Genomic DNA, 27,283 nt, shown 5'->3' with positions numbered 1-27,283 from the left:
TATCATTACACGTCCATTGCTGTGTACTGACTGACTGACTCCCTCCAAACATGATTCTGGGGTGCACTTACCCTCGCTGTAACTTTCGTCAAACTCATTATCCTCACTGTCTGAAGGAATGACCATAGACTCCTTTCAATCGTAGAATGACCCTGTGTCCATTTTCTGTAAGTATTGCTCTAAAAAGTAGCCCAATTGCACAATGTTGCCTTTAGGCAACAAACATGAAAACACAGTTTTAAAACATAAATCAAAACAAAATATGTATTTAAACAATTAAATATACTTCTTTACAAGAAGTATTTCTTTACTTCTATATTTTTTATGTTACATTTATTTAAGCAGGTTTAAGAAAATGATATTTCTTAACCTTTGCTAGCAGTCTATACTACAAGGATTTGCTTCCTAAAAGGATTGCTCCACCCTAAATAAAAAAAATGACACCCACTTTAGCCCCCCATTGTATTGGTCCCAAACATGGTTTGCAAAATTGGAATAGGAAAAGAAATATAAAATTAAAAGGGAGTTGTGTAAGACACATAAAATGTTACACTTTTAAAATGTATATCTGTTTTGCACTAATAGTATAATTCACCTTAAGCAATTTTATTTATCTGGATGTTATACAACCATCCTTGGCAACTTTGCTCAGAATCTCTCATGACAGATGCATTTTTGGGTGCAAAAATTCAGTCATTTAGCGAGTTACAATTCAAACACTCACAAATGACCTAGGCTGTGGAACACAGCGAACAGGAAGCAGCAAAGAACAAAGAAAGCTGCCACGCAGAAACAGGAAGGTGCCCATGGCAGCTATAGAACAGAATTCTGCACTGTGTACTAGCTGGGTTGTTGGAAACCAAAACAGATACATTTCAGCAGGAGGGCCAGCATCACAAGCCAGACATGTAGGAAGGTCTCACAGTCAGCCAGACAGGTCGGACAGACAAACAGACAAACAAACAAAGGATCTGGCCCAGAGCTGAATCCCAGGAACCCTTCTAATGTGTTTTTCTCAGATGTAGCGAGTAATGTTTGATGAGGTTCAGGAAATGCTTTGAAGTGTAGTTCAAAGAGAACTACACTTTCTGTCAACCTGGGCCTCAATTTTCTATCAGCCACCATGGGTATGGCAGGTGGGTCATTACAGAGACACAAAAGTAGAACTAAAACTGAAACCAAACCTGTGCAACAAGGCTAAAAACAGCAATATAGGAAAAGAAAACATAAAGATTTATTAAGTCACAGGAAAGTGGTAGTTCAATGGTAAATTACTGGCTGAGTGATCAGACGGTCGCTGCTTCAAGCCCCACCACTATTAAGTGCCCATTGTACAGCTCCTAAACATAACCCTTAACTCTTAATTGGTTGCAATGTATTCAGTGAAAAATATAATTATTATAATAATTATTGGATAAAGGCATCTGATTAATGCCATTAATGTAAATAGGTATAGTAGCTGTCCAGGTATTCAAAAAAAGAAAATAGCAACAAATAAACAAATCTACATTTTGATTAAACTTTGACAAGAATATGGGAGCAGCCAAAAAATGCAAAATAAGATGTAAATTGTTGGCAGTGTGGTGGTGCAGTGGGTAGCGCTGTCACCTCACAGCAAGAAGGGCCTTGATTCCTCGGCTTGGAGTTCTGTATGAAGTTTGCATTTTCTCTCTGTTTTGCATGGTTTTTTCTGGGTGCTTTGTTACATTTATATTTTATTTATAATTTATTATATATGTACGCAAGATAAAAGATGACTGAGATACTAAAAAAATGTTGCAAAAAGTGATGCTATTGTAAAACAGCATAGGCCATAATCTAACTTTGATTTCACTTGTTCATTGTCAGATGTCACTATGTGTTCTACGTCTTAAGAAACATTCAGTTGTTGGTTTGCTGTTTAGACGGAACGAGGGACATGACTGATGTGTGGCAGCTTTTCTGCACTTTTCTGTGTTTACAAATGAAAATAGTGAGAAAATCACATACAAGACAAAAATATATGAGGTTAATGACTTAAACAAATAGCACAACAAACATGTTACAGTATGTCAGCACAGCAGTGAGCTCAATTCATCACCGCCTGAGCGAAAATTGCCAATTGCCATGCACGCACTTCAGCCAGATGGTAATGCCAGAGATATACAGAGAAATCAAAGCAAAGATGGTTCAACCTCTTAGAGAGACAGATAGCACGTAATTTTTTATCAAATATCATGTAAATTCCAAGGCAGCATATGTTGCTCTAAGATCTCAATGTACTTTTCTGCATTACTGCTGCCATGCCACAGAAGTGTAAATGACCTTTGCCAAGGGCACTGACACAGCCCAATACCATGACAGACCCTGGCTTTTGTACTTGTTGCTGATAACAGTCTGGATGGTCCTTTTCGTCTTTGGTCTGGAGCACACAGTGTCCATTTTTTCCAAAAATGACCTGGAATGCTGATATATCTGACCACAATACATGTTTGCACTGTGTGATGGTCCATCCTAGATGCCTCCGAGCCCAGAGAAGTTGATGCCGCTTCTGGACATAAGGCTTTTTTTTTGCACAGTAAAGTTTTAAGTGACATTTTGTGCATGTAACTCTGTATTGTAGTGCTTGACAAAGGTTTGCCAAAGTAATCCCTCACCCATGTGGTAATATCAGCTATTGTTGAGTGGCGGTTCTTGATGTAGTGCCATCTGAGGGATCGAAGATCACAGGCGTTCAGCCTAAGCTTGCACCCTCGACCTTTATGCACTGAAATTCCTCCTGATTTCTTGAATCATTTAATGATATTATGCACTGTAGGGGGGAAAATATGCAAATCCCTTCCAATCTTTCTTTGAGGTATATTGTTTTTAAACATTTTAATAATTTTCTCACTAATTTGTTGACAAACTGGAGATTTGCTTTTGTACCAGACCATGATTACAATCACCTTTTGACATCACCTGTTTGGAATCACATCATTATTTAGTTTTCTCACCTCATTACTAGTAAAATAAAGTTGAGCAGACAGAACATATCTATATTAATTTTCAAATAAATAGTAGGTTCAAACTGTCTGCAATCAAATAAAATCAAAGTAAATATAAGGAACACTGCATTTTTATTTCATTTGCATTTTCCATACAGTCCCAACTTTTTCTGATTTGGGGTTGTAATTGGAAGGCTGTGGATTTAAATCCCAGTTTGACCATGCTGCTTCTGTTGGGCCCTTGAGCAAGACCCTTAACCCTCTTAGCCCTAGGTGTGCTGACCCCAACTTTAGACATATATGTGGGATATGTGGTAAAAGATTTACATTGTACTGTACATGTGTAAATGTATAAATGACAAATAAATGCATTCCAGCTACCCTAAATTATATATATCATTATATCCTATTTTTGGCTACATGACTTGTTTTACTCTTCACTTTTTAATGGGTCTCATAGCTTGTACAACCCCAAATCAGAACAAGTTAGGACAGTATGGGAAATGTAAAAAAGAAGGGAAAAAGTGTTTCTTAAATGTATTTTGACTTTCTTTCATTGCAGACATGAATGAAATATTTCATTTTTTGTCTGGTCAACTTTATTTCATTTGTTAAAATACATCTATTATTGCATGACCAGGTCAGGACTGCAGGCAAGCCAGTCCAGTTCCCATACCCTTGTCTAAGTCTTAGGTTTTAAGTGGTATTTGGGAATGTAACTTCATACTGTAGTGCTTCACAAAGGTTTGCCAAAGTAATCCCTTGCCCATGTGATTATATCAGCTATTGATAAATGATGATTCTTGATGCAGTGCCGCCTGAGGGATTAGAAATCACAGGTGTTAGGCATGTGCCCTTGCCCTTTGCACTGAAATTGCTCAAGATTCCTTGAATTGTTCAATTATATTATACACTGTAGAGGAAGAAATGTAAAAATATTCTAATGTTTCTTTGAGGAACATTGGTTTTAATCATTTAAATAATTTTCTCATGTAATTGTTGATAAAATGAAGATCCTCAGCTTGTCTTGGCTCTTCAAAGACTAAGCCTTTTGTGCATATACTGCTTTTGTACCAAATCAAGAATACAATCACCTGTTGACATCACCTGTTTAAAATCACATCATTACAGTAGAATTTATTTGGTTCAGAAGGGCTGTTCTTAAGTCAAAATGTTTGTTAGTTAAACCTATTTTTCCCATAAGAAATAATGTAAATAGAATTAATCTGTGCCAGACCTCCCAAACCACCCCCTTACCTAACCTTTCTAATGTCTTTAATGGTCTTTTTTGTTATAAATACAAGTATATTTTCCTTTAAATCTTAAATTATAGAATAGACATTACTGTAACAAACAATAATAAACAACAATACACAGTAGTACTGTACATAAACACACATCACATTTCAGTACAGTACGTGTGCTGTACCATACACCGTAATAAATTTCCTTCTTTTTATATAAAATGTATCTACCAGAAACAACAATTCTCATAATTCTCTATTATTTCCTTCTTTTTTTCGATAGTGTTGTATTTTGTAATTGCACGAAAGAAAGAATACTTTACTGAGCTGAGTTCCTTCTTCTCTCTCACTCACTTTCCCAGCTGTCTCATACACAGTGACAGCTACCTCATACACAGTGACAGCTACTGGCAGGAGTAATTATACAACACAACAAATAGTGATTTTTTCATTTTCTTACCACGCTTTCTCTGCACATTTTTTGGGGACACCGTCCCCTGTCCGAATGTTCGCTCACTGTACTGTATATATAGAGAAAGAGACGGTTGGAGTGAACTTGTTCGTGAAGTCACGTGTTTTGCGAATTTCTGTTCGTAATCCGAAATTTGTTCGTACATTAAGTTAAAAAAGATCGTTCGTAACCTGAAATGTTCATATGGTAAACCGTTCATAACTAAAGGGTCCACTGAAATAGATTCATTCTTTGAGGCCATTTTAATATAGAATTTTACAAAATATAAAGAAAACACAGAAAAAAACAGTCCGCTCTCTGCTCACTGTATATATAGAGAGAGATGGTTGGAGTGAACTTGTTCGTGACGTCACGTGTTTCGCGAATTTCGGTTTGTAATCCGAAATTTGTTCGCACGTTAAGTTGAAAAAGATCGCTCGTAACCCGAAATGTTCGTATGGTAAACCGTTCGTAACTCAAGGGTCTACTGTATTTGGTTTATTTAAACTCATTACTAGCCCTAAATTGCCCTTGTCCTAACTTTTTTGGATTATGTTGCAAAAAAAACATGATCAGACAAAAACTGCATTTTTATTTGCATTTTTATACTGTCCCAACTTTTTCTGAATTGGGTTTGTTTTCACTAAGGTTCTGGCCTCACTAAACCCTCCTAGTGGGATGTAAAACCTTTAGCCTATTTGTTTTTAGATTCACTCGTCTCTCATTTGCTTGCCTAATGAATAATGTAAAACCACATTTATTAATAAAAAGGCAATAGAGTAGTGCATGCTTGCTTGTTATATAAAAAAACAAAATGGCAATAAAGTCCTTAATAAAATCAGCGATAAAAGCCTGCACACGTTGTGAAATTGTTATTCCGATATGCACAGGGTCACAGGGGTCAATTTAACACCACTGATGGCTTTGAAATAATGGTTTAAAATAATGTTTGAATCTGCTTGTAAAAATGACTGGTTTATGACTGCTGGTAAATGAAAATACAGAATAAACTGTTGGCTGAGCTTTGTTGCTGACAGGACAACGAATTTCTGAAGTTAATTCAGCAAAAATAAGCAGAACATGAGTCCATTAAGGCGCTTGAGTTGCTCAGTGGTAAATTAAGCTAATGATCAAGGGTTTGAATCCCCAGCCATGCTATTGGGTGTGTAAATACAGCTAAAATTAGCTATGTTGGGGCGTGATGGCCGAGTCTCTGTGATGGGCGAGTTTGCCAAGGGCCAAATTGTGATGGCTAGACAACTGGGTCAGAACATCTCCAAAACTGCAGCTCTTGTGGGGTGTTCCCGGTCTGCAGTGGTCAGTATCTATCAAAAGTGGTCCAAGGAAGGAACAGTGGTAAACCAGCGACAGGGTCATGGGCGGCCAAGGCTCATTGATGCATGTGGGGAGCGAATGTGTGGTCCAATCCAACAGACGAGCTTTTGTAGCTCAAATTGCTGAAGAAGTTCTGATAGAAAGGTGTCAGAATACAAAGTGCATCGCAGTTGCAGGGCTGTTTTGGCAGCAAAAGGGGGACCAACACAATATTAGGAAGGTGGTCATAATGTTATGCCTCATCGGTGTAGATTAATAGAATACAAAATAGCCAAAATAGAACAAAAACGACCAAACCAAAATCTGCAACTGAAGCAGAAAGAAAATAGAACAGATAGGTGAGCACGTTAGTCAGAATAGAGATCAACACACTCCGCAAGCTCACAATGAAAGAGCCAAAAAGCAGCTAAAGAGAGGGAAAAGGATGGTCTGCTGACATCTGCATCCTGCATGGACTTTACGTGGCGGCCGTATAAATGGTAATGAAACCACGACCCCACTGGAGGCAGCTCACATTCAGGGTAGAATACTTGTAAAGGCAAAATTCAAAAGGTATTAAGCCAGCAGGCATGCAGGTTGAAGGACACACACAATGAGCCAGTGGAGAGTTGGTCAGTAAAGCCAGAATTTAAGGGGCCTCTGAGGTTGCTACAAATGAGGCCAACCTTTTTAAAAAGTAGATTGCGATGACCTGTACTGAACTTTGTAACTGAAACACTGTAACATACTCGCTAAACATTTACAAAAAACCAAGAATATAAATGTCTACTACTAACAGATGATGTTTCTGTATTGAATTGCAAGAGGATTAACTTCTATTTATTACTTTTATGCTACTGACTTTACCCTGCATTCGTTTGCTGGTAAAGCGTAAAAGTGACATGGCTTCTTAGCAAAGGTCTAAGTTAGTTGCCATGACTACGCTTAAAGGAGCTGGTGTCCCATTACATTTTAAGTATGTCTCTGTAACTACTCAAACCATCACAACAATCAAACGTCTTTTAAGCTCTCGCGGACCACATAAAATGATGTGGCGGGCTGGATTTGGCCCGCAGGCCTTGAATTTGACATGTGGTGTAGGTTGATAGTGTAGAAGACTTTTATGTAAGAATGGGTTATATTGAATGCCCTATTGGGGCGCTGTAATATGTTATTGTTTGTGTGTGAAAAGGAGGAGAGAAGAAGAAAGTAAAGTTCGTGCTGGTTCATGTTCACTCTGTGTCCGTGTGCGCTCATTCTGTTACTAACTTTTATGTGGTTAAACGAACCCTCTAGAAAGCTCGGTTACATTGGTGGCAGCGGTGGGATTGTGCTCATATTACCGGCGTTTTGTGAAAAATTTTGCCAAGCATGCAGCGCCTTTGCACCACTTAGCAGGGAAAAATGTGCCATTTGTATGGACTGGGGAGTGTGCTGCAGCATTTGAGTACCTTAAAGGGGTGCTCACCTCTGCTCCTCTGGTGACATTACCCAACTTTTCTATCCCTTTTAAAATTCACACAGATGCCTCTAAGGAATCTGTGGGGGCGGTGTTAGCACAGGACATCAATGGGAGAGAACATGTTGTGGCCTACGCCAGCCAGACACTCACTCAAGTGCAAAAGCGGTGGTCCACTTTTGATAGGGAACTCTGGGCTGTTGTATGGGCTGTCCGAGAGTTTAAACATTATGTGGGGCTGTCCAAATTTACCATCATTACGGATCATCGCCCTCTGCTGGGCTTGCGAAGCATGAGCATCGATAATGACCCAACTGGGCGACGAGGCCGATGGGTGCTGGAGCTGGACCCATTTAACTGGGTCATGGTCCATAAGGATGGTTCCCGCCACATGAATGCGGATGCACTGTCTCGCCGTCCTCTGACTCCAGACAGACCAACATTGAAGGAGCAGACGACTGGTGTACATTCTGTGGATGACAGCCCACACTGTCACTTGGCTGATGCAGAACCAGGTTTGGACAGAAGTTTGATTTATTCACTTTCCCATGACGGCTCAGAAATGGGCTCATTACAGCGGGAGGACCCGGATATTGCCAGAGTGTTAGCCTGGATTGAGAGAGGTGTTGGGCATCCACCACGTCGGCGGGTACAAGGAGGTTCTCTCAACCTTCGAAAACTGTGGACAGAATTTAGTCGTCTGTCTATTGTTGACGGGTTGTTGTGTCGTACCGTGCGTGGGTCTCCAACAGGCGAGCAGCAAGTGCAGGTAGTAATTCCCCAGGTCCTGGTGCCCCAACTGCTCCAACACCTACATGGTGGACCTGTTTCTGCCCATTTCTCAGCTGAGCGTTTGTGGGAAAAAGCACGACAAACATGCTACTGGCCTTCCATGCTACGTGACATTAGGCGCTGGTGTGAACAGTGCGAGGCTTGTCAGACGCGTAAATCCCCTGTGCCACAACATCGGGCACCTATGGGGGGGTTGCCTGTTAGTCGGCCTCTGCAAAGAGTGGCTGCGGACATTCTAGAGCTGCCAGTGACATCCAAGGGTAATAGGTATGTTCTTGTAGTGGAGGACTACTTTACCAAGTTTGTAAATCTGTACGCACTCTCAAACCAGACAGCACAATCAGTGGCCCAATGTCTATTTGATGACTATGTTCTGTTACACGGTGTTCCAGAAACCTTGCATAGCGATCAGGGCCGTCAGTTTGAGGCGGAGGTAATTCAAGGGCTCTGTCGGTTGTTGGGGATTAAGAAAACCCGCACCACGGCCTATAATCCCAAGTCAGATGGCATGGTGGAGCGCCATAACAGAACGCTGATTGATCAGTTAGCCAAGCAGCTGCTTTCTTGTGGGGGTGAGTGGGACAATTTTTTGAAACAGTCTGCTTTCGCTTACAACACGTCCAAACACAGCAGCACTCATTTCAGCCCTTTCTTCCTGATGCATGGCCGTGAGGCACGGGTTCCTGTTGATGTGCTGGTACCATCCACGTTGCTGGGGTCTCAGGGGCTCGGGTCCCACACCCAATTCGTATCATCTCTGGTGCAGCGGCTTGAGAGGGCCTTTGGGACGACTAGGCTAAATTTGGCTGAGGCTCGAGAACGTCAGAAAGTGTACTGTGATGAAGGGGTCCGGCACCGTCCGTATGTAGTGGGTAGTTTAGTTTGGTTAAATAATCCCACAGAGAGTCGTACTAAGTTGGCACCACATTGGAAGGGCCCTTATCAGGTTACACAGGTGATGGAGTCAGGTGAGGAATTCGGCCTAACCTACACTATTACTAACCCTATGGACCTGGGGGAACATGTTCAGGTGGTTCACCATAACAGGTTAAAGCCATATACGCTGCCTCTGCCTTCTGTGCCCTCTTCTCCAAATCATTCGTCCCCAGCGGCCCAGGCTCCTGCCACACAGCCAGCTCTTCCAGGTTTAGGTGGCTTATCTAATGTTCTGCAGGATGGTCTGGGATTATCAGAGTCCAGGGCTGCTATGTCCCGCACTGGACGTGTCCTGCGTGCCCCATCTCGCTTTCAGGACTTTGTTATGTATTAAGTAGGGTTGAATATATGGGGTTGTATTGGGGCTATGTGCTGTTGCCACTTTTCTGCCCAGTTTTTGGTATGTTTTCAATGTACATGTTTTGTTTTCTTGAAAAAATAAATAAATAAATAATAAAAAAAAAAAAAAGAACAAAAGTGGACAAACTACAGGTGACATGCTCAGGTGCACTAGGGATTTTGTTAATGATGCACTAATATTTAGTGTTTAGTATTTTTTTTTTTTTTTACTACAGTTTGTGATTTTGTTTAGTAATGAGCATGGTATAAACGAGGACGTTTATAGTTGAGGGGGGGACGTATGTAGAAGACTTTTATGTAAGAATGGGTTATATTGAATGCCCTATTGGGGCGCTGTAATATGTTATTGTTTGTGTGTGAAAAGGAGGAGAGAAGAAGAAAGTAAAGTTCGTGCTGGTTCATGTTCACTCTGTGTCCGTGTGCGCTCATTCTGTTACTAACTTTTATGTGGTTAAACGAACCCTCTAGAAAGCTCGGTTACAATAGGTAATAATGGCATTTTCGTAATTCAAAATCAAATCATCACCGCAATTAACTATGAAAAAGCCAGAGCTTTACATTCTTTTAAAACCACTGTTTATTTACAAAAAAACCCTATTAAGTTTTAGTTTATTTACCTCTGCCTTGAAATTATCCTGTAAAATGTCTTGCAGTGTTATACAGAGATGTTCACAAGTCACAAAATACGAGTCCGAGTCAAGTCAAGAGTCTTTAGACTAGAGTCCGAGTCAAGTCACGAGTCTTTAGGCTAGAGTCCGAGTCAAGTCACGAGTCTTTAGGCTAGAGTCCAAGTCAAGTCATGAGTCTTTAGGCTAGAGTCCGAGTCAAGTCACAAGTTAACTAACAAATAATATGTAAGTTCAGATAAAAAACAACAACAAAAGATTAGCGACTGTATTTTGCCATTTTACTTAGTGCCTTTACTTTCCTAGGTAACAGTTAAAAGCTTAAACTGATGTTTTGTTTTCATTGCAAAACAAAAGCGCATGATAAATCAGACACAACAGCCAAAATCCAAAACCCAGCAAAAAAAATCCATAATACTGCTTACCTTAGCTTGTATTCTTCCAGATGCTATTAAATTAATAAGTGTGTCCCATTAGAAATATAATCCGTTATTTTGTAAATGTGTGCTTATAATTAAAAACCTCCAAACTTTTCCCAGTTGTGAAGTAAAACACTAACTCAAGTGTTTCACTGACACATCATCTGTGTGACGCTGCAAACTAAATGAATACAAATAACAGCATTTCTTACTAAAAAATAAAATCAGAAGGTCTGATTGGTTCAGAAAGCAGTTCTTCCAATCATAAGCGCCAATTCTGTGGGAGCGTTTCATTCACAACAGTTGTTCCAGTGAAGTGCACTACGTAGGGTATTCCACCACTTTAAGTGAAAATCTAATCCAGAAGAGGGAGTAGAGAGCGATGCTTTATCACTGTACCGGAAGCTGGCTGGAACATTTAGCCATTGCGTGCGTTGTGGGTTAAAATGGCCGGAGCGTTATCAGAGAGCAGAAAATGACATGATCAGAATGATGTCGTATCATATATAATTGTCACATGTAACTAATGTTAACACATGCTACTGACTTTTGCTGTTTTTGCGACTTATGTGCGACTCTCCAATCTCCAATCTCTGGTGTTATCTTCTTGTTGGTGAGTGTGTCTTTTTTCAGACTTGTGGATTTTGTCAAAAAGGTTAATTTCCTCCTATCTACAGTGTATCACAAAAGTGAGTACACCCCTCACATTTCTGCAAATATTTCATTATACATTTCATGGGACAACACTATAGACATGAAACTTGGATATAACTTAGAGTAGTCAGTGTACAGCTTGTATAGCAGTGTAGATTTACTGTCTTCTGAAAATAACTCAACACACAGCCATTAATGTCTAAATAGCTGGCAACATAAGTGAGTACACCCCACAGTGAACATGTCCAAATTGTGCCCAAATGTGTCGTCGTCCCTCCCTGGTGTCATGTGTCAAGGTCCCAGGTGTAAATGGGGAGCAGGGCTGTTAAATTTGGTGTTTTGGGTACAATTCTCTCATACTGGCCACTGGATATTCAACATGGCACCTCATGGCAAAGAACTCTCTGAGGATGTGAGAAATAGAATTGTTGCTCTCCACAAAGTTGGCCTGGGCTATAAGAAGATTGCTAACACCCTGAAACTGAGCTACAGCATGGTGGCCAAGGTCATACAGCGGTTTTCCAGGACAGGTTCCACTCGGAACAGGCTTCGCCAGGGTCGACCAAAGAAGTTGAGTCCACGTGTTCGGCGTCATATTCAGAGGTTGGCTTTAAAAAATAGACACATGAGTGCTGCCAGCATTGCTGCAGAGGTTGAAGACGTGGGAGGTCAGCCTGTCAGTGCTCAGACCATACGCCGCACACTGCATCACCTCGGTCTGCATGGTCGTCATCCCAGAAGGAAGCTGACGCACAAGAAAGCCCGCAAACAGTTTGCTGAAGACAAGCAGTCCAAGAACATGGATTACTGGAATGCCCTGTGGTCTGACGAGACCAAGATAAACTTGTTTGGCTCAGATGGTGTCCAGCATGTGTGGCGGCGCCCTGGTGAGAAGTACCAAGACAACTGTATCTTGCCTACAGTCAAGCATGGTGGTGGTAGCATCATGGTCTTGGGCTGCATGAGTGTTGCTGGCACTGGGGAGCTGCAGTTCATTGAGGGAAACATGAATTCCAACATGTACTGTGACATTCTGAAACAGAGCATGATCCCCTGGCAGTTTTCCAACAGGATAACGACCCCAAACACAACCTCCAAGATGACAACTGCCTTGCTGAGGAAGCTGAAGGTTAAGGTGATGGACTAAACCCAATTGAGCACCTGTGGCGCATCCTCAAGTGGAAGGTGGAGGAGTTCAAGGTGTCTAACATCCACCAGCTCCGTGATGTCATCATGGAGGAGTGGAAGAGGATTCCAGTAGCAACCTGTGCAGCTCTGGTGAATTCCATGCCCAGGAGGGTTAAGGCAGTGCTGGATAATAATGGTGGTCACACAAAATATTGACACTTTGGGCACAATTTGGACATGTTCACTGTGGGGTGTACTCACTTATGTTGCCAGCTATTTAGACATTAATGGCTGTGTGTTGAGTTATTTTCAGAAGGCAGTAAATCTACACTGCTATACAAGTTGTACACTGACTACTCTAAGTTATATCCAAGTTTTATTTCTATAGTGTTGTCCCATGAAAAGATATAATAAAATATTTGCAGAAATGTGAGGGGTGTACTCACTTTTGTGATACACTGTATATTCAAAACATTTTGCTACATGTATTTAAAAACTTTCAGGTGGTGTTTTGCAAATTTGCAATTTTTTTTATTTTAATTTGTGTCTATAATTATGACTGGGATCAAATCAAATGATGTTTAATGAATCATAATCACAAAAATCTGGATATTGAGCACAAGGTTCACACATGCATCTAAAGCTAGCTTGTCGTGCTTTTTTTAAAAATGTATTTATTTATGCATTTTCCCTTTTTTCTCTTGATTTAGTGTAGTCAATTTGTCTTCCGCTGCTGTGGAATATATGAGCTATATTGCTGCTAACAAGCTCTCTGACGCGTGTGCAGTCCTAGTGGACCCCTTCTTTTACGCCCATGTTTCTGCACAGGCGCCTCGGTCTGCTAACCAGGGTCCTTGCACAGCGTTTGAAGACCCCACCTACTTAGTCTGGTCATTTCCCTACCCAGCAGACATGGTGGCCAATTTGTGACTGCTGCAGGCACTGCCAATTGTGACCGCTAGATGACGCCCAGTCGACCGGTAGCAGAGCCGAGAATAGAACCGGCATGTTCATAATCTCAGCGCTGGTGTGCTAGCAGAATATCTCACTTCGCCACCTGGGCACTTGTAGTAGTCTTTATTGATAATATTGACATAAGCTGTAATAATGGTTTGGATATAATTACAGGGCCAGATAGCTGTCTACATGATTGGCTAATGCCTAGTTCACACTACACGATTTTTGCCCTGATTTTTGCTCGGTGACTGGTCGGCGCTAGATTTCCCGGCTCGGGAGCAATTTGGCGTTCGCTCTGCGATCGAAACTCGGCTCTCAATCACTATGTGTGAACTGCTCAACTACTCGATCCGAAAGGCTAGCTGAGGCAATGAGTGCTATGTCGAACAGCCAATGAGAACGCAAGATACAGGGTGAGGGGAAACGCAGGGGAGGAGTTATAAAAAGATGGGACAGGGGCATAATATAGTTTATATCAGAATACATCGGCACACACAAGTTTTACAGTATTTCTGACCTGATCGTTCTCTACAAAACTTTGCAAAAATATTTATTAACCTCCAACTCACTATAGAACAATCCATGCTGTTTGCATAGCCAAATCCACTCAGATTCATTAATTTTTTCTCCTTGATTTTATGCTGCACATCAGCACACAAACTTGATCGCTCAGTACTTGTTGACGTGCATTTCTGGACGTGGTATCATTAAACCTTTCGTCACTTCTCACGTTTGTTTTTGTGACAAAACGTAGTTTGGGAGACCAAAGAAGCTCGCCTGCAATTCCAGTTGGGGATAGATCGTGTAGTGTGAAACCCCCTATCACCAATCAGTCGTGTAGTATGAAAGTCACACCGACTTGAAAGACTCCAAGAGATTACAAGAGATCCAGCTGTGTAGTGTGAACTGTACAGCGACCTGACAACTTGGAATGTGTAGTGTGAACTTGGCATAAGTCTCTCGGGGTAGCTGTCCATGGTGCTTCAGCAACTGGACTTGCTGCCACTCTGACGAGGATAAAGCAGTTAATGAAAAAAGATACATCTGTTTGTGCAACCTTTGGACCAATAAATGTGGTCAGTGCTGCTATTTTAAAATATGTTTACTTTCCCATATGCCAAATGAGGAATTCCACTCCCACCGAGGAATGACACAGCAGGGTTGATGCTACTTGCAGCCTGTCCAAATTTGTGGCCGAGTCGTTAGCTAGATATCTGAGCCTCCGGTGAACCTGTCTGTGAATCAGCTTGTCTTGCAGAAAGATGCCAGACATCTAGGTGAATAGATTAGAGGTTTCTTGAGAAAACTTCTCCTGTCTTTTTTCTACCTTTTCTGCAATTCATTCACCCTGCTTGTCTCATTTTCCCTCAGGCTGAATTCAGAAACGTCTGGGTCTTCATTCAAGTCTTCACAAAAGAAATGCAGCCTAAGACAATTAATCATTCAGAAGTAAACTAACTGAATAATGCACATGCAAGTACAGTACATTACTTTTTAGTGCAGTGAAAGCAACTCTTTGGCTACAATTTACTGATCTTATACACAGCTGTTGCTTTTGCACGTAGCTGACAAAGGTGCCTGCTGTTGCCTGCACCTGAAATATTAAAGGATGAACCCAACTGCAGCAGAACAAACCAGTTACTTTAAAGCCACACATTCAAAGGAAATTAAGACTATAATTACTAAATTACAAACCCCATTTGTTCTCTTGAATGTTTATTTAACTGACACAATTAAAAAGAAAAGATTTTCAATGTTTTTACTCATCACCTTCATTTTATTTTGTTAACAGAAAGACATTTAGAATTTGATGCCTGCAATACATTTCAAAATAGTTGGGACAGAGGAAAAATAAGAGTGAAAGGTTTATACAAATTATTAAAGTTATAGTTTCACAATAAGCAGGTGAATTAGTAACAGGTGAGGGAAATTTTTTTAACATTCTTTTTATTCAGGTTTTGCATTACAGGTGACAGGGCAAGAAAAACAATGCAAAAAACAACCAACATGGTGCATTTACATATTAATAAAAGTTGTCACACCACAACTCCCTAATTCCCAATTAGACCTACCTCAGCAACCTCCCCTCCACTTATTAAAAAAAGGGAAGAAAGAAAAGAAGGAAAATTGGAATCAAGAAATGACATTTGATTACCTGCACATAAGACCACCACAACACCTGTAGTACTGTAAATAGTTCAAGGAGTGTCTGGAATATCAAGAGAGGTGATGTTGGAGAAAAACTCCAGGAACGCAAGTATATGAGAAGCGTCCTGTGCTGGTTTTCATTGTGCACCTAGGTAGAGAAATTGTGCGACGTCCCTTAACCAATAGTTACAGTATATGTGGGTGGAGTGGCATTTCCATCTAAGTAAGATTAGACGCCTTGCTAAGAGTGTAGAGAAGGCTACTACATTAGTTTGTGAAGCAGAGAGTAAAGCGTCTCTGGGCGATAATCCGAACAAAGCGACTACATGTAAACCAGCATAGCAGGTTCACAGCATAGCAGGGGCCATTTGAGCCATATGTGAGGTGTGATCAAGGTCTAGATGGATTTTGATTAGTTTAGGTCCAATATACCCAGTGTACTAATTTAAGCTGAATTAGACTGTTTCTAGCAGAAACTACAGGTAAGGGAATCATGATTGGGTATAATGCACAAAAGTTTCAGGCAGCACGGTGGCTCAGTGGGTAGCACTGTCGCCTCACAGCAAAAAGAAGGTCCTGGGTTCGATCCCCAGGTGGGGCGGTCTATGTGGAGTTTGCACGTTCTCCCTGTGTCTGTGTGGGTTTCCTCCGGAAGCTCCAGTTTCCTCCCACAGTCCAAAGACATGCAGTCAGGTGAAGACAGTAAGGTGAATTAATCTAGAGTAAGGTAATGTTTACTATGGAAGCACTTCTGTAAGTCGCTCTGGATAAGAGCGTCTGCTAAATACCGAAAATGTAAATGTAAATTAGAGATACAAAATTGTTCATGACTGTGTATGACATTAAACTTGTGAACTGATGAATCTTGTGTAACCAGTAACTACTGTTTCTGTCATGAATGTAACCAAAGTGTAAAACATGACGTTAAAATCCTAATAAATAAATGCAAAAGTGTTCCAGTTGTAATACTACAACAATTAATATCCTAAATTCCCAAACCATTAAAAAGTGTCATTAATAGGAAAGCTGATGGAACACAGGGAGGGGTAAATAGGCCTCTGTCCCAACTGTTTTGGAGTGTGTTGCAGGCATCAAATTCTAAATGTGCTTTTATTTACAAAATTCAATAAAGTTGGTCAGTGAAATCATTGGAAATTGTTACTTTCTACTTTCATAAGTTAAAGATTTAAGAGAATTAACAAATTACATACTCACGTTTTACCTTACTGTCTTCACCTGACTGCATGTCTTTGGACTGTGGGAGGAAACTGGAGCTCCCGGAGGAAACTGGAGCTCCCGGAGGAAACCCACACAGACAGAACGTGCAAACTCCACATAGACCGCCCCACCTGGGGATCGAACCCAGGACCTTCTTTTTGCTGTGAGGCGACAGTGCTACCCACTGAGCCACCGTGCCGCCTGAAACTTTTGTGCATTATACCCAATCATGATTCCCTTACCTGTAGTTTCTGCTAGAAACAGTCTAATTCAGCTTAAATTAGTACACTGGGTATATTGGACCTAAACTAATCAAAATCTATCTAGACCTTGATCACACCTCACATATGGCTCAAATGGCCCCTGCTATGCTGTGAACCTGCTTAACTTTTTTCATAGATGGTTTTAAAGGACTAACTCAATAGGGTAATATGTTAGACTTACTAAGTGCCATTCCAGCTGGAAACAAAACAGGACCGTTTTAGGAAAGCAGTTGGTTAGTAAAATATCTCATATATTGACATCGGAATAAAGACTTACAGATGCTAATGTTTTTAATTATTACATTTTTATTACAATTTCTTTGTATATGAAAACCTTTTTAGAGAGTGAACCATTAAAATATCTGATACAATTCTTTGACAAAATGTTATTTTGTATGAAAACAGTAATAAACTGTGCAGTGATGCTTTTTGTTTAGTAAGACAGTTCTTCTTCTTCTTGTTCCTCAGCCGTTGTCCCGTTTTTCGGTTACGGGGTCGGCATTTCCGGCTTCTTCCCGATGGGGTCGCCGGTGGGATTTGGCACAGTTTTTACGCTGGATGCCCTTCCTGACACAACCCTTTCTATTCATCCGGGCTTGGGACCGGCACTACAATGCACTGGTTTACAATCTAGCTGCTAGATATCTATAGGACAATTCAGTGTTTCCAATTAGCCAGGTGGCATGTTTTTGGACTGTGGGAGGTAACCAGAGCACCCGGAGGAAACGCATGCGGACACGGGAAGAACATGCAAACTCCGCACAGAAAGGACTCGGACCGCCCCACCTGGGGATCAAACAAGGACCTTCTTGCTGTGAGGCGACAGTGCTACCCACTAAGCCACTGTAATTTAGTAAGACAGTTCATTGATGTAAAATCCACAGTGATAAATTATACTACAATAATACTGCTTATCATACATTACATATTATATGTGCGAGTGTGTGTGTCCGCCCTGTGATGGACTGCCAATCTGTCCAGGGTGTGAATGAATAATAATGCTTATCATACATTTAATTACCACAAAATTACAGCCAGTCCATAAAAAGTTCAAATGTTTTATAAAAGTTATTTGGTTTTATATGGATGTTTAGTTCACAGTTATGGGGTGGCACCGGTGGCGCAGTGGGTAGCGCTGTTGCCTCACAGCAAGAAGGACCTGGGCTTGATTCCCTGGGCAGCTAGAGTCATTTCTCTGTGAAGTTTGCATGTTCTCCCCGTCTCTGCGTGGGTTTCTTCTGGGTGCTCTGGCTTCCTCTCACAAGTCCAAAGAAATGCCAATTTAAGCTACAAAATTGTGCTAAGTGTGAGTGTTAGGTTAAATGTGTGTGCGTCTTCCCTGTAATGGACTGGCGACCTGTCTGGTGTGATTCCTGGCTGTCGCCCAATGAATCAGACCCACAGAGCAGTCCTGTGGTGTATCCTGCTAACTTCTTTCCGGGAGTAAACAATGCACACAAGCCTTGCTGACCACCTGATCTTGGAGAAAACAGGATTCTTCAGACCACTTAACCTTCTATAAATATATATACCATATATTTACACTGATCAGGCATAAGATTATGACCAGCTTCCTAATATTTTGTTGGTCCCCCTTTTGCTGCCAAGCAACCCCTGAAGGTGTGCTGTGGTATCTGGCACCAAGATGTTAGCAGCAGATCCTTTAACTCCTGTAAGTTGTGAAGTGGGGCCTCCATGGATCTGACTTGTTTGTGCAGCACATCCCACAGATGCTTGATTGGATTGAGATCTGAGGAATTTGGAGGCCAAGTCAACACCTCAAACTCGTTGTTGTGCTCCTCAAACCATTCCTGAACCTGCTGAAAGAGGCCACAGCCATCAGGGAATACCGTTTCCATGAAAGGGTGTAAATGGTCTGCAACAATGCTTAGGTAGTTGATACGTGTTAAAGTAACATCCACATGGATGGCAGGACCCAAGGTTTCCCAGCAGAACATTGCCCAAAACATCATAATGTTATGTCTGGTCGGTGTATAGTGGTACCTTGAAACTTTCATGGTCCTGTGGAACTGCATACATTTTAGGCGTATGTAAAATAATGGGGTTGTTTTTGACACGTACACACTAAAATAACACAAATATAATATTAAAACACTGAAATACACTTTTACACACAATAAAAAAAACATCAAAACCTGCACTTTACCTTTACTTCTTTATTGTTTTCTTATGCTTCTTAATTGTGGAGATTCTTGATCTTGGAATACCGTATTCCTTAGCGAGTTAAGTGGCAAAATCGGTGATACAGTGGTACAGCAGGATAACCCAGGTAAACACAGATACATGTGGAGGCTTTCAGAGTGAATTTGATTGTTATTCCACACAAATGCAGATTCGTCTCATACGTGCACTTTGATGACATTTTACCACACCGCACAGGTCGAGCACTGAACAAGTGTCGGTCGCACACATGAAGTTTAAGGGAAACGTCACATTTAAGGGTACAATTTTTTCGACAAAGGGCGTCGAGTTTTAGAGATTTTGAGTTTAGGGGGCGCCGAGTTACAAGGTGTGTTTGTGTGTCTGTGTGTGTGATTTGTGAATTAAAGGAAAAGAAAAGGTGATGTAACACAGTGGTAAGCATGTTTCGAGTGTGTTGCAGCATTTAATTTTTTTGCACTTTTCTTAAGTAAACAATGGTTCAAGAGAATTACAGATTTTAGGTTTTCTTGGGGTTTGTTTTTGTATATTTCACCTATATATAATGTTTTATTATAACTTAATTATTTGACTTCTAAAAACAAAACAGAACAAAGTTAATGAAAAAAACACAGTAATAATAATTTGCTTAACACCTGATGATCACTTTCCAGCTTTCCTGACAACATTATGCTACAACCTCTTCCTTATTTTTTGCACTTAGTTCTGAGGTGTATTTTATATGTAATTTTTCCTCATAGTTTGCAGATTGTACTGTAGAGGGATGTCAAAAAGAATCTTTTCTTATAAGGATATACTGTAAGTAAAGATTAAAAAACAGAGCTGCTACAAAAAAGGGCATTTACAAAAAGAGCCTTCATGTATAGCGTTGTTGTGATTGCCAGTGGATTGTGCACTGCAGTGGTACGCATGACAGATTAATTAAACCCAGTCTCCACTAATAAGCAGTTCTTAATTAATGTTGCATGAATAACATTCACAGTAACCATGCCTGGCCAAGAGGATTATGAGTACTCATTTTCTGCTTAGAAAAGACCACTTTCTCCACAGTGACTGATGCAACAAGTAATTACCTCTTGCTCCATTATAATTGCTAGAGCATGATTGCGATTGTTAATCAGAATGTGTAATAGAAGCTATTTGCATTATTTGAATTAGCCAGGTCCATTCTGGAATTTATGGTACATAAAATGAACATGTAACTCATGCTGATATTTTCTGCGTTACCTTAAGTGTTATCCCTGAGGTTTAAAGAGATAGAGAAAGCTGACACGAGAAACTCAATGAAAACAAATCAGGCATTTATGGAAAAGGTTGTTTGTGATCTTCGGGTCTCTATATTGTTTCTGTGGGCTGCAGGGATGCTCATTTATCCTCAGAGGAATCAGTGTCAGAAAACCCAAGCAACTGTAAACCTTTGATGAAAGACTGCAGCCAAACCCTGTGGCAGATTTACCAAATTAGTCTCACAAATCTCTTTCTTTTTATCCACTCTTTTATCTGTTTGGTGCTGGAAGCACAACAGTGAAGGTTGTTTTTTTCTGAAACATTTATTAGTGAAGGATAATGAACACCATTGGGTTATGACTAATTATACTGGAAAAAAGGCAAGAAAATCTGTAACGTATTTATTACCCAGTTTGCCATGATAGGAAATGTCATAGTAATATGTTATTTTATCTCATTTTATCTCATTTTTGACCACCACTTACTCTGGTTGGGGATGCGGTAAGTCCGGTTTCCCCAGTTTTGATGGGCGTAAAGGCAGTAACCCACCCGCGACAGGACTGTAATCAATTGTGGGGCATTTGCCATGCCTACTTCAGGGATATGTAGTGTGTTTAGTGTTGTGCCGCTTAGACTTCCTCAGGCCCCCATTAAGGGGGGGGGGAGGGTAAGAATTTGAATATCATTGGGTATGGTTGGTCATCAGTGAGACCACATCTGCTGCTCTGGACACCACAAAGGCCCTTAAGGTCTTCTCTTGTTGGACTCCCCAAGCAAAAGTTGCCTTTAAGAAAACCCCTAAGGTCTGAGGGACCAAAGTTGTGGTCAGTCACAGGTCTATCTCTCTGGGATAGTCCCTGTCTGAGCTCCAAGTCACCCAGTTGTGAATGGTCCACCCTATCATACTGGTAGCCCCAGATTTAATGAGGTGGAAGGTCTGGCTGGGCCAGAAGGACTTTGCCAAGTAACTTAGTTTACGCTCTCAGAGGAGATTGCCCAATTGGATGACCAGGAAATATAGGAGCCCCATAGATTGTGGCGATCTCATCCTTGACCTCCATTGACTAGGGCTTCTGTAAGGACACAGTTAATGCCTTAGAGCTGCACCCGCTATTGGCCACTAGGATATGGAACTCTATGACGTAAATGGTCAATGGTACAATGGCCCTGTTGCATAAAGGAGCAGCAAGGTGGACATTGTCTCAAAAAAGCTTTTAAGATTCCAGGACAAAAACCCTGATGAGCAAGCCTAAGGTAACAGTGGCAAGAAAAACTACTTCAAGATTACAAGAAAGAAACCTTGAAAGGAACCAGACTTAACAGGACCCATCCTATTTGGGTGGTCTAGAGGTGTTCATTAGAATGTGATGAAATCAATTGGATATGTGTCAATAATATTATTTTAAAAACAAAAATTAAGTGAAAACATACATAGTTTAAATATGTATAAAAAGTCCATCATCTTTTAGTTCAATCTATGTTAGAAAAAGGTGTTGGAGAGTTTCTGGGCATTGTGTGTGTGGTCACCATCGATTTCCAAACACATGGCAGTTTAGAACCCACATGCTTCAAATATCACGATTTTGCTTCAAATGCCACAATATTTCTTGTATAGACGAGCACAGCTGTGGCAGCCGGTTGGAGAGGAGAGAGAAAGCATATTAGCTCTTGGCTTACAAGAGAGCACGGAATTAAAGTGAAAACAAATGGAGATTTTGAAATTATTTGTGGTGCTGCGGCCCTTTAATAATCTTGTCAGCAACCAATTTCACATGCCAAGTCACACACAGAGTCTGTGTACCAAACACCACTGAGTCTGGTGGTGGCAAGTGTAAGTGGCAGGTGTTACAATAAACAGAGTAAAACACTGTGTAACTGTATGCTATGATATTAATTACCACTGAGCAAATAATTTTAGGATTAGAACAAAAATTCTGGTACAGCCAGAGAGTAGAGCTGTGTATAAGAAGGAGAGGATCACTGATCCTATTAGGATTTCTTTTATTAGCAAAGCACTTCACTGATCAGAGATCACTGACTACAGGTGGAATCAAGTAGTTCTAATGAGAGAGGTGGACCATGGGATATGTAGTGTCATGCGCTTCCTACAGATAGTGGAGGTGATGGAAACAGATCAACCCATAACAGAAAAGTAATGAGTTTCCAAATGCTTGTCTTTATTAACAGTGCTAATTTTATTTGTGGTATAACCATCTAAACATAGTTTTGAGTTGTGTTATTAAAAATAAATGAATAATGTCTAAATCTCTTTTTTTAGGTTTACAGAGTTCCTCGAGCCATTTGAGAGAGTTATTCAACCCGAGGAGCTGTGGCTCTACAAGAACCCACTGGTGGAATCGGACCTCATTCCCAAAAGGGTCATGTTTGTAAGTCGTGTTTTTGGAAAGACTCACTTATGAAATGTCCAATTTTTAGGTTGGGGTCAAATAGCCCCCTCATGAAGCAGAGATGTTCACAACTCACAGTCAAGTCAAGATTGAGTCTGAGTCAAGTCACGAGTCTTTAGGCTAGAGTCCAAGTCAAGTCACAAGTCTTTAGGCTAGAGTCCAAGTCAAGTCACAAGTCTTTAGGCTAGAGTCCGAGTTAAGTCACAAGTCTTTAGACTAGAGCCTGAGTCAAGTCACGAGTCAATATAATATACACAAAACATATATTGGAAAGTAGCATAGAAATAAACAAATAATTTCCATAACAAGAAGGTACCAGTTAAAAGCTTAAACTGATACAATTTGTTTTCATTGCAAAACAAAAGCGCACGATAAATCACGGCACAGCGGCCAAAATCTAAAACACAGCAAAAAATAAATATTATAACCACTGCTTACCTTAGCTTATGTTCCTCCGGATGCTATTAAATTTATAACCGTGTGTTGTCCCATTAGGAATATAATCCGTTATTTTGTAAATGTGCTTATAATTAAAAACCTCCAAACATTTCCCGGTTGTGAAGTAAAACTCGTTAGAAAGCCAATCAAGCGTTTCATTGACAATCATCTGTGTGACGCAAACTGAATAAATGCAAATAACAGCATTTCTTCCTAAAAATTTAAATCAGAAGGTCTGATTTGTTCAGAAAGCGTTCTTTCAACCATTAGCGCCAATTCTGTAGGAGCGTTTCATTCACACCAGTTGTTCCTGTGAAGTGCACTACGTAGGGTATTCCACCATCTTAAGTGAGATTCCAATCCAAAGGTAACGAAAATGTTCAAATGAAGTAAACTTCAAACTGTGTAGGGAGTAGGGAACGACGCTTCATCACTACGCCGGAAGCTGGCTGTAACATTTACGGGTTAAGCCTGAGCGCTATTAGAGAGCAGAAAATGACACGATCAGAATGATGTCGGATCCACGTTTCATTCATCTTTAATAAAAACATATATTTTATAATTTATATATATAAAAAATATATATTGTCACACATAACTAATGTTAACACATGCTGACGCTAGGGACTCTTGTTGTTTACGAGTCATTTTTTGCGAGTCATGAGTCATTTGAAACTGAAGTCGCTGTGTGTTTGACTTAGGTGTGACTCGGACTCGAGACGCAGGCTTGAGTCCCCATCTCTGTCATGAAGATCTGTATAAGTGCAGCTCTAGCCGGAAGTTATAGAGAGAACCTAAGACAGGACACGCCCTGCTTTTAAGATGGCATGATGGATTAATCTGTTGCTGGTGTTTCTTCAGTGGACATTTTGTTGGGCCAGGCTTTAAAATGGAAATTAATTATGTATTGATTTGTACATTGTTTTATGGACAGCACAAAGAAGAGATATTCAATGTTTGCTAACTTGCAACACATTTAAAACAAAGTTGGAACAAGGGCAGTGCAGAACTGGGAATTTATGGAATGATTAAAAATACCGCTTTGGAAATTTTTACAGATAAACTGTAACAGGTCCACCCTGCTATTAAGATTGACGAGGGGCTGTGATCACAGAACCATGTCCATCTGCCCTGTGGCATTATTTTTATTCAGACGGTCTCTGTCTCATTAGCAGTAATGTGCTCCAGATGGAGGAGCGTTTTAAATATTGTTCTTGTTGGGCTTTTGCTTTCTGGCTTCGCGTCTGTATGTTGTCCGTGTCTGGACGTGAGCTACTGTATGTCAGTGATGTAGTGGCTGCTCTGCTTCATTTTCAACTGCTTCCTGGTGTATACTAAGTGTCTCTCTTTTTTCTGAAAAAGTGAGCTGATAAATACTGGTGCTGAGTAGCTAGTGCTGTGATCATTCCTTTTTTTTGATCCAATTGTTTCATACTTCATTCTCTGTTATTGTGCATTTGTTGGAGTGTGTTGACAATGTCCCTGTGGTAGGAGTGCATGGCCACCTGAGTTTTTCATGTTTGCTGGGGACAGCATATGGTTTATGTCCCTATTGGATAAATGCCTCTTTTCTGGGTAATCTGTGAAGTGTGATATCTTCTACTCTACTAATATCTGTTCTCACACTTTTTCAATCACACTTTGAGCTTCATATTTTATTTGGCTTCTTTTTTATTTCTGTTGTTTGTGGCTGTATGGTGAGCAGTCAGCAAACCTATGATCTCATCTCAGCAGCTGACTGTTCATTAAAGTCACCAATTATGCATTGATTATTTTCAGTAGAATACAAAGTTTCAACAACTTTTGTATTATTTGACAGTCTTTTCAACATGGTATAGTCAGCATTACATCAGGGAAAGGTCTTGGTACTGGCAACCTTACAACACATGAAGATCACAGAAAGAAACGAAAACAAAACCAATCTGGCTAAACTAAGAAAAATCATATACTGATTTCACTTTGGTAGAATTAGATCCATGTTTGCAGGTACAAAAAGATGCTACCCTCAACTTCGTGGGTACATTAATTGTACAGCAATCAAGCTCCTTCAAGCATCTAAATTTTTTTGTCCCTGCAAACATTTAATGAACCTACCAGTAGCCATAATCATTTTAGATTGTCTATGTTCACGCTTGTCTTAAAGTCATTGTCCACATGACAAAAGATAATACAATATTGATGGCATTTCTGTATGATGAAAACAAAAAACAAAGTAGGACCACCCCCAACAATGTTCATGGCAGTGACTATGTAACAGTTTTTCATGACACAATCAGGGATATGTTAAATGTTAAGCTGTTGGTAGTTTCTCATATGATGAATGTTGACAGTATTTTGTAAAGACCTAAGTGACTTTGATAAGGACCAAATTATTATAAACAGATGACTGGGGTGATGTGTCTTTGATACAGCAAAGTATGCCCATAGGCAGTTGTGGTGAGTACCTAACAACAGTTGTCTGTGGATGGACAAACCATGAACCGCCAACAGATTGTTTATGCTACTGAGGCTTAAACTGTAGCTTTAGAAAAGACTCTGCTTTAATTTGTGTGTAGCCTGACACAGAAAGTAATAGTCTTGTCAACTAGAAGTTGTGACTAAAAATCCACTAGGCATTAATTGAATGATGCCCATGAAGATCTGTATAAAGTGCAGCTCTAGCCGGAAGTTATAGAGAGAACCTAAGACAGGACACGCCCTGCTTTTAAGATGGCATGATGGATTAATCTGTTGCTGGTGTTTCTTCAGTGGACATTTTGTTGGGCCAGGCTTTAAAATGGAAATTAATTATGTATTGATTTGTACATTGTTTTATGGACAGCACAAAGAAGAGATATTCAATGTTTGCTAACTTGCAACACATTTAAAACAAAGTTGGAACAAGGGCAGTGCAGAACTGGGAATTTATGGAATGATTAAAAATACCGCTTTGGAAATTTTTACAGATAAACTGTAACAGGTCCACCCTGCTATTAAGATTGATGAGGGGCTGTGATCACAGAACCATGTCCATCTGCCCTGTGGCATTATTTTTATTCAGACGGTCTCTGTCTCATTAGCAGTAATGTGCTCCAGATGGAGGAGCGTTTTAAATATTGTTCTTGTTGGGCTTTTGCTTTCTGGCTTCGCGTCTGTATGTTGTCCGTGTCTGGACGTGAGCTACTGTATTACAGTGATGGAGTGGCTGCTCTGCTTCATTTTCAACTGCTTTCTGGTGTATACTAAGTATCTCTCTTTTTTCTGAAAAAGTGAGCTGTTAAATACTGGTGCTGAGTAGCTAGTGCTGTGATCATTCCTTTTCTTTGATCCAATTGTTTCATACTTCATTCTCTGTTATTGTGCATTTGTTGGAGTGTGTTGACAATGTCCCTGTGGTAGGAGTGCATGGCCACCTGAGTTTTTCATGTTTGCTGGGGACAGCATATGGTTTATGTTCCTATTGCATGAATGCCATCTGTGAAGTGTGATATCTTCTACTCTACTAATATCTGTTCTGACACTTTTTCAATTACACTTTGAGCTTCAGATTTTATTTGGCTTCTTTTTTATTTCTGTTGTTTGTGGCTGTATGGTTCTGTCTTTTTAAGGCATTCTGGGTTTATCCTTGCCAGTCTCTCAGGTACAGGGCTACATCTGCTGCCTCAGTGGCAAGGTGTGCCCCACCTTATTGCATACCAGGGAGGATAAACCCAATTTGCAGGACTAAGGCTGAACAATACTGTGGCTAACGAGCCACAAACTAAAATTTAACTACAAGGTAAAGTGTGGCCAAAATCTGTCACAATATAGAAGCCCTGTAGTGTTAGTTATACGGCTATCTTGCACATATGTAGAAAACATATTAAAAACTCAAGAGAAAGTCTAGGAATCAAGTAATCAATCAGCAAACCTATGATCTCATCTCAGCAGCTGGCTGTTCATTACAGTCACAAATTATGCATTGATTATTTTCAGTACAATACAAAGTTTTAACAACCTTTGTATTATTGGACAGTCTTTTCAACATGGTATAGTCAGCATTACATCAGGGAAAGGTCTTGGTGCTGGCAACCTTACAACATATGAAGATTACAGAGGGAAACAAAACCAACCTG

The 27,283-nt window shown here is 40.4% G+C and overlaps 1 protein-coding gene across 1 annotated transcript in view; it reads left to right on the top strand.

Moving 5' to 3' along the window:
- The window catches only part of plpp4 (phospholipid phosphatase 4), a 180,972-nt gene that overhangs the window by 70,775 nt on the left and 82,914 nt on the right, over positions 1–27,283 (top strand). Inside the window, exon 2 of the mRNA XM_062994981.1 lies at positions 22,622–22,730. Coding sequence (XP_062851051.1) covers positions 22,622–22,730 — 109 coding nt within the window. The remainder of the gene's footprint in view (positions 1–22,621; positions 22,731–27,283) is intronic.

This window comes from Trichomycterus rosablanca, chromosome 5 (genome assembly GCF_030014385.1).
Source record: "Trichomycterus rosablanca isolate fTriRos1 chromosome 5, fTriRos1.hap1, whole genome shotgun sequence".
Taxonomy (NCBI): domain Eukaryota; kingdom Metazoa; phylum Chordata; class Actinopteri; order Siluriformes; family Trichomycteridae; genus Trichomycterus; species Trichomycterus rosablanca.
The sequence above is the reverse complement of the archived record's forward strand: the minus strand, read 5'-3'. Positions and strand labels throughout refer to the sequence as shown.